The following is an 8980-nucleotide window of genomic DNA, read 5'->3' on the forward strand; positions in this document are numbered from 1 at the left end:
TGCATTTTCGTGTGCGAGCTCTTATCAGGGTATCTTTCTACTTGTGTATGATGGTGCGTTTAGGTGTTTTTGTATGTTTTTATGTGTATATGTACATGTACGTGTATTTGTGAGTCAGTATGTGCAGAAGGTAGACCCTGGAAATATGTACGTATGTGTACGTGGATGTATAGCTGTGATGGATGATCTATTCATCTGGCAATAACACCTGAGATGAAATATTGAATCTAATTTCATATCCGTAGGTTTAGATGTTTACCTTTTATCTACAGTTACACCATTACCATAGCGAACCAAAATTAATAATGTTAAGACCCGGCATTGCATATCGTGAAAGGGTCACATTGCTTCCTTTCCATCGACAGGTGAGAGTGCAGGCTCTGGCTCCCCGCCACAAGCCCGGCCCAAAGCCTCGCCGCCCACAGCTGCCCCCGCCCAAACCCTACAGACCAGCCCTTCCGCCCTCAAAGCCAGCCCGTCGCCCTCCTCCTCCTCCTCCTCCTGCCTCTTCTCCACCACGCCCTCCGTCGCCCACCTTGCCACCCACCGCAGCCACCACCCCGTCTACGACCACGCAGGACCCCTTGAGTGTGCATAACCTGGCTGGGCCGCCCTATTTCGACACCATCCCGCCCGAGGTGCTGCTCATGGACGAGACAGTCACCGTTCCTTCGCTGTCGTCCACCACCAGCGTCACCACAACCACCGTCCCGCCTTACATCGCGGTGAGTTATTCGTGAGCCTTTTTCTTGACAATCAATAATGACCATAGATTTCTATGTCCTTTTCTTTCCTCTTTCCCTTCTTTAACCTTCACTGTGACGAGTGATCGAAGACTTATTCGCAGGCTGTCCGTGCCTGTTGATGGGATCATTTAATTGACATCTTTTTTTAACTGACAGGACTGGCGGCCAGTGTCCACCTCCAGACCGAGATTGACAGAGACGACCTACAGCACAGACGCCTCCTTCGACGGACGACCACCACACGGCCAAGGCAGGGACGAAGAAAAGGACCTCCACGATCCCCATGTAGGTTCTCACTGGCACGAGGGATCCCAGCGGGATGTGGAGTCGCACCGCGATCTGTCCACGCACCGCCAAGAGGATTCCCGAAAGGACAAGCACCCCAAGCAGGACACTCACAGGGAGAAGGACGTCGACGATTCTCACTGGAACAAAGGCATCGGCTGGGAGATCATGGGGGACCTCGACTGGTACAATGAATGGACCAAGAACTGGAATAACGACTGGAACATCGACTGGAGTAACCGGTGGTTCACTGACCCTCCTCTCAAGGACACAGACGCCCCACTGAACACTTTACCCACGGATCCACCGAAGGATTTCGCTGGCACGAGCAGCCCACGACCCACGTTCACACCCACCAAGCCCCCGAGCACATTCGCGCCATCAAACCCGCCGCAGAGATTCGCACCCACGGATGTTCCCCAGCGATTCACGCCCACAGATCAGCCACAGACTAACATCCCGAAGAGAAATGATGGTTTTCAGAGGCACCCGGACGAGCCATGGAGAGATACCAGGTACCAAGGACACTCTCCCGGTAATCGACGGTACCATGAGGTGCCACCGAGGAGCCCAAGTAATCACAATACCCCGTCAGGTAACCGGAATTACCAAGAAACGCCTCAAAGGGGCATCAATCACCAGTTTTCCTCGCCAGGTGTCCGCGTGCCCCAGGAAATACCACGGAGAGATACTGGTTACCAGGCAAATTTACCAGGCAACCGAGAATATCAGGAAACACCACAAAGAGGCACTGTCTACCCGAGCAGTCCTTCAGGCAACCGACCGCCGAAGGACATCCCGCAAAGAATTACCAGTTACCAGCACGTCTCCCAGGGTACTCGCAGGCATCCCGAGCCTCCGCACAGAGGCCGCCGCCCCAACCGCAAGGGCCTTCTCAAGTTCCGACGCGACACAACGGCCATCAGGGAATCCCCCCAGGACGCCCCGAGGAGAACACCCGCAGGACCTTCCACAGGCCATCCCAGAGACGGCAAGGATCCTCGGAGCATCCTGCACAGACGAGACCTAGCGTAGTAGGACCGCCACGACCTCCGCCACCAGGGACAGTCAGCGGAGCGGCGAAAATCCGACCGGTTTACACACCTCGGAGACCCCAGGCGCCAGGAACAGCGCCCCGTCTGCCTCCGATGGTAAATGGCATCTTATCACTGTCACTTTCAAGGGGCACGATAATTCCTCATTTACATATTCACCGAGTCACATGTTAGGTTTAGACGTTGTCTTATGGTAGAAATCTTCTCACTAGCCTGCACTAAAATCAGTATGAAAGCTAAAGATAACTCTCCCTTTTCGCGAAACTAAGTGGAAACTATTGTGCTAGTTAGAGTACTCTCCATTAAGGCCTATTCCGCTTTACTCACAGCCCCATGCATGATTGCTTCACTCACAGCCTCATGCATGATTGCTTCTCACAGCCTCATGCATGATTGCTTCACTCACAGCCTCATGCATGATTACTCGTCGGAACTTTACACGTGGAGTTGACCCTCATGATTGTCTCCTCAGGTCCACGGCTCCAGTAGGCTAGGGCGGCCGATGCCACAGCAACCTGCAGCCGCTTCGGTACCCGGTAAGACAGAGAGTAAGGGGAAGCGAGAGAAAGATAGATGGATGGATAGATAGATAGATAGATAGATAGATAGAGAGAGAGAGAGAGAGAGAGAGAGAGAGAGAGAGAGAGAGAGAGAGAGAGAGAGAGATAAAGAGAGAGAGAGAAATAGATAAAGAGAGATATCAATAGATAGATATGTTGTTGCCTCTTTGCACCAACAATTATATTATCTCCTCAGTATCTGATATAATCTTAATAGTTCATACTAGTCATATTTCTCTCACAGATCTTACTCTTTCAACTTGTATCAATTTGTTTAGACAAATGTAAAGGAAAGTTCACAACTTATTAGAGAATCTACAACTAATTTATTAACTGTAAAGTATTATATATAGTAAACATGTAAAGTCAATCACATAAATTTATATGTCAATAATATAACATCTGAGTTCATTATAATCCAATACAATAATTTTACCTTATTGAATATCCATCTTTTAACTTGCCACTTTACTCTAATTGTTAACATACAAACTACATAATATAAATTTAAGCAAGCTGTTATTAATTAACCAATGTCAATGCTTAAAATAGATGTAAGCAGTTAATAAAAGAATTCCTTTCTTCACATACAATGATTGAAATCATAAAAATATTTGTAAACAAATTGAAATACAGACAATAGTGAGAATTATATTTAGGCAAGATGAATTACTTATACCAAGCAATACTAAGTTAATGTCTTTACACAATTATTATCTTAAACTCAAGGTTATCTCCAGTAAAAAGTAAATAGTTAAAAGGTAAAATGTCTTGTGCTTAATCAGGCAATCATAATACTGAATTAATATTGCTAAGCCGCAATTAACTCAAGCAAACTTATTCTAGGAAATACTTAATGATTACATACAAAACACAAACTTATTCTTACGCTCTACCGGAAATTAACAATCATCCTCACTGTTAAGTCACACTTCCGTAGAGCTGAGATCTCTTAAAAGTAAATCATTAATTCCTTACTCTCTATGCTTAACTTAATATATCAGTACACTTAGAATTCAGATCTATATGTCTTCAATTATATCATTCTTCAAACTTGACAATCAAATCTATAATTATTCCATTATATGATTATTACTTCTAAACTGAACTTAGTCAAATACAATTCTTGGTCCTTTATATAGTCATACATCAATCAAGAAATACCTATAAACTACTTAACACACATTTTCCATAGCACATTCCCGTCCACCATGTTCCCCCTTAAACAAGAAACACTTAAACTGCTTCAATAGGGCTTACCCAAAAATGCCACCAAAGTGACATGGCTGCAAGGTGCTACCAGGGGTGACCTTCGAAGCCCAACTCCAACTCCAACTCCCCCGTTAGTCTGTCACTACCCGTCTTTTATTCCCGCTATGGGAGCCCTTCCGGTCAAACCCTTAACAGTTATCATGAATATAATTATAATTCTCTTGACTTATTTGAAAACTATCTGCGTCAGGACTTTCCTATGTCCCAGCAAATTTTCAACACTGTATTTATAATTTTAATTTTTGTCTATCTGCCTTCCGTGTTATTTTCTTGATCCCCGACTTGAATATTGTGATATATCTAGTGATCGCCTCCAACTAGTTGTTTTCGTATTCGTGGCTTCTAGAAGCTTCTGTTAGTCATGTGCTCAGTTTGACGTCATGGGTCATTATCCTGTTTACCATCTTTTCACCTGACCATATTTTCTGGACTTCGTCCCCACCTTCCTGTATTGTTCTATTTTTAATGTTGCGACCGGATGGTGTGTCCGCTCTGCCTCGCGTTGTTTACGAGATAATGCGTATCTTGTCCACGACAGATAGATAAATAAATAGAAAGATAGACTGATAGACAGATAGAGAGAGATAGAGAAGGGGAAAAGGGGTAACCGATAAGGAAAGAGAGAGATGAAAGGACATAACAACTTCTGTTCTCTTCCAGGGCCAGCGTGGAGACCAAGACGACGGATAATTCACATATAACAGTATTGGCAATACTGAACTCATTGCGCATATAAAGAAAAACAACTTTTCTCCAATCAATAAAAAATGAACACTTCCTTTCTTATCAGCATTCACAAGACGAAGAAAAAGAAAGAAAAAAAAAGTGACTATAAATCATATCATATTGATATGTATATTGTAATGCAAGTCGATAGATTAGCGAATCTTAATAATTTATTCCGATTTATGATTTATAATCCCTTTGTAAAAAAAAAGAAAAAAAAGCCAGGGGTACATTGTGTAAATGTACGTTATTTATTTACTTTCAGTCAGGGATGGATTGTATAAATGTTTGTGACGTACGTTATTCGTTCGCTCTTGTCCAGGGATGACTTGTATAAACGTTTGTGATTAATTTTGTTTGTTCATTGTTGCTCATTTTGATGTATATATATATATATGTAAAATGTACATTCACAAGAGCCATTTTTTTCGCTGGTCGGGAGGACTTGAATGTTTCTTTGCAATGCAATGATATACACACAGATACACACTGACTAATGCACGGTCATATGCACGCACAAAGAAACACACGTAAGTACGTACGCACATTCAAAAGACAGACGTTCTTAAACACACAAATATTAAATGTAAAGTTAAGATGTATGTAATTTATATGTAATATAGATAATAAATAATACCGAAATTCTTCCTTTCTATTTAACCTTTAATTCTCTCTTCTTTTCACTCTTTTTCCCTCCCCTTTCCTCTCCGCCTTTCTCTCTCTCTCTCTTATAATCATTATTATTATCATTATTATTTTTATCTAATAATTACTATCATTATCATTATTTCTATCGTCATAATCACCTTATTATTATCCTTATCATTATTATTATTATTAATCTCAATATTATTCTTATTATCATTATTATTATCATTATTGTCGTTGTCGTCATTATTATTATTATTGTTGTTGTCATTGTTATTATATTTTTTGTTATCATCATTATCATTATCATCATTATCATTATCATTATTATTATCATTAGTATTATCATCATTATAATCATAATTATTATCATTATTGTTATCATCGTCAATAATAATAATATTAATAATAATAATGATAATGATAATAATAATAGTAACAATAATAATAATAATGATAATAATGATAATAATAACATATAATAATAATGAATAACATTACTATTAATTATATTATATTATTATTATCTATATATTATATTATTGTATCATAATTATATTGTTATCATAACTGTTATTTTTCATTGATTATTATTATCATATATTATTTATTATTGTTTATTCTTAATTTTCATCATCATTATTATTATATTATTATTATTATTATTATTATTATTATTATTATTATTATTATTATTATTATTATTATTATTATTTATTTTGTTGTTGTTGTTGTTGTTGTTGTTGTTGTTACTACTACTACTGCTACTACTATCATTATATCATGTATATCGTCATTATTATCATTAATAGTATTATTATCATTATTAACACTTTTATAGTCGCTTTTACTCTCAGTTCAACGTCATTCTTTTTCAAGACTTCAGTATCATTACCGTCACTGTCAGTGTCATGAAAAATATCATTACTCATATCAGTATTGTTATATGCATGATGTTATGATCTTTAATATTGTGATAATGATAGGAAAAAGATTATACTGACTTACTTTCATTGTTATCATCATAACTGATATCTATAATTTTAGCTAAAATGATTTACTTTGTTACTGTCTTGGTATTATCCCCGGTTCTATAATTATTAATGTCATTATCATTATGCAGTAAAAATGTTATTTTCATTATCAAGAATTACTATTATCATTATTGCGAACATCAGTAATGATAACAGTAACACATAATGATAACAGTAATGCTAAAAAAACAATCATACTATCACTGTTGTTGTTATTATCACTCGTTTCGTTTATATTATTAATCATTATCATCAGTATCTTTTCATTACAGATTCTATTATCTTTGTCATACATCAGTACATCGTCATCATATAGTGATGCAAAACAATCTCATACGTTTAGTATACAAAGCAGTATATTGCCTTTATCACTTATTAATATTGTGTATCATATACATATTGTCATCACATCATTAAACTATTGGTATTTCCTTGCAGCTATATCTTTTGTTGTCACACGCTTTTCAAAAGTATCTTTGGGCTTTGGCTTGTGCTGTGTTTGCGTGGCGTGCTCGGTCGGTGTGCGTGCGTGTGTGTGTGTGTGTGTGTGTGTGTGTGTGTGTGGTGTGTGTGTGTGTGTGTGTGTGTGTGTGTGTGTGTGTGTGTGTGTGTGTTGTGTTGTGTGTGTGTGTGTGTGTGTGTGTGTGTGTGTGTGTGTGTGTGTGTGTGTGTGTGTGTGTGTGTGTGTGTGTGTTTGTCTGTGTGTGTGTCTGTGTGCGTGCATGTGTGTGTTTGTTTGTCTGCGTGTTTAGTTTTTGTCAATGAAACACATTAACACAGAATACGACAAATTATAACATTTCGAGTCAGTTTTCCTCCTCATCAAACAGAAAAACCGACACGAGTCATCAAAATTCCTTCATGTTACAATATGTTTCTCTTCGTTATGTGAGTATGTGTATCACTCTTTCCTCTCTCAGTGTGTAGCTATGAGTGTTTGAGTATGTGTATTAGCGTTTGAATGCCTATATGATTGCATTTATTATACTTGTGTTCGGGAAAGTTTCTAATGAAAATGCTCATACAGTTGTAACTCTTTATTTCAAGGTACATGTCACGTTACAAAATAGCAAATACACATGTGCAAATCATGAACTAACTTTCTGAATTTCTTAGAATTTTGAGGTACAAGCATCAAAGTCGATTTTTATTTCGGTCTAAGAATGATTAGAGCAATATGTACAATGAAAGCTACAGTGTAAATTTCACAAATAAAAGAAAATCAAAATATATAAAAATTACTAAAAGTATTATTTTGTTGCTGAAATACAGTGCAAGAGATAAAGAATGCAATACCTAACCATATCTGCTAAAATCTAATGCCAAAATGCCCAAAAATTGCTTCGGATGATGCCTGTAGCCAGCTGTAAGCCAAAAGTTAAATCTATAGCTAATTGCAACCATCAGAAAGGAACAAGGACGTGTATGAAGAGCAAAAGGTTGGACTATATTGAAGGGAAAAGTGAGAAACGTGTATTTATAGTGGATCGTGCCGCGGGTATTCAGGTGACTCCCACCAACTCTGTCTGCGACCATTCTCACACACACACACACACACACACACACACACACACACACACACACACACACACACACACACACACACACACACACACACACACACACACACACACACACACACACACACGCACACACACCAAATCTTTCATCACCAGCTTGTCCGTCAACGAAGCCACCGATGCTGCTACGCGGACCAGAACAGGAGGAAATGAAGACCGGATCCCGCTACCGAGGGCTGATCTGCGTTGTCCTCGTCCTCCTCAGGGCGGAGTTTGCCTCTTTAAATGTCCAGGGACGAGAATATGAGCAAGTTCAGGGACTTGTGTTGGCCTCAAAAGCCCTTCATGAAAACCCTCGTGACAGACGACTAACAGAACGGCAAAAGGAGCAATGGGCATGCGATGTGGAAGATGGCCTCGCCATGTTCGGCATATTCGTGTGTTTTATTGTTCTTCCCTTCCTTTATGTTTCATTCATCAAGAATCATTCACATTACTCTTAAAAATGAATCAATATTTCATGAATGTCTTAAACAAAAAACAAAATCGATCTACAACGTGTAGCTTGACCTTTTAAGAAATTACTCAGCGATATGTCTTTAACAAACTCTTTTGCGTAAATAATGAAATGACGAAAATATTATTAAACTTATTCATGAAACTATCAAAAAAGAACAATCTATAACATCAAAATATTCAAAGAGAAGGTTGGAGCTTTCATGCAGATTTAGAAAAAATACTCAGAGATATACCCTTTAACTTTTTAACTACAAAGTTGAAATAATGTAAAACATCAACTTTCATAAAAGATGAAAAAAACTTTGATCGACGAGAAACATTTCGTGGACGAAATAAGGAACTTAATTAAATCCACAGAAGCGAATTATATAAAAGATATAGTCACAATAAACGACCTAAATAAAATAAAATAAATTATTATTATCATTATTATTATTATTATTATTATTATTATTATTATTATTATTATTATTATTATTATTATTATTATTATTATTATTATATTATTATTATTATTATCATTATTATTATTACTATTATTGTTATTATTATTATCATTTTATCAAAACTCCACAGGCAAAACTTAAAAAAAAATCAATCTGTAAGAGAAAAAAA

The 8980-nt window shown here is 37.9% G+C and overlaps 1 protein-coding gene across 1 annotated transcript in view; it reads left to right on the forward strand.

Moving 5' to 3' along the window:
* Nucleotides 1-5289, forward strand: part of LOC119581078 (serine/arginine repetitive matrix protein 1-like) — a 25251-nt gene extending 19962 nt beyond the window's left edge. The window contains 5 exon segments of the mRNA XM_037929396.1: nucleotides 366-725; nucleotides 903-1908; nucleotides 1911-2182; nucleotides 2559-2622; nucleotides 4579-5289. Coding sequence (XP_037785324.1) covers nucleotides 366-725; nucleotides 903-1908; nucleotides 1911-2182; nucleotides 2559-2622; nucleotides 4579-4619 — 1743 coding nt within the window. The 3' untranslated portion in view covers nucleotides 4620-5289.
* Nucleotides 5290-8980: the final 3691 nt, after the last annotated feature.

This window comes from Penaeus monodon, chromosome 14 (assembly GCF_015228065.2).
Source record: "Penaeus monodon isolate SGIC_2016 chromosome 14, NSTDA_Pmon_1, whole genome shotgun sequence".
Classification (NCBI taxonomy): Eukaryota; Metazoa; Arthropoda; class Malacostraca; order Decapoda; family Penaeidae; genus Penaeus; species Penaeus monodon.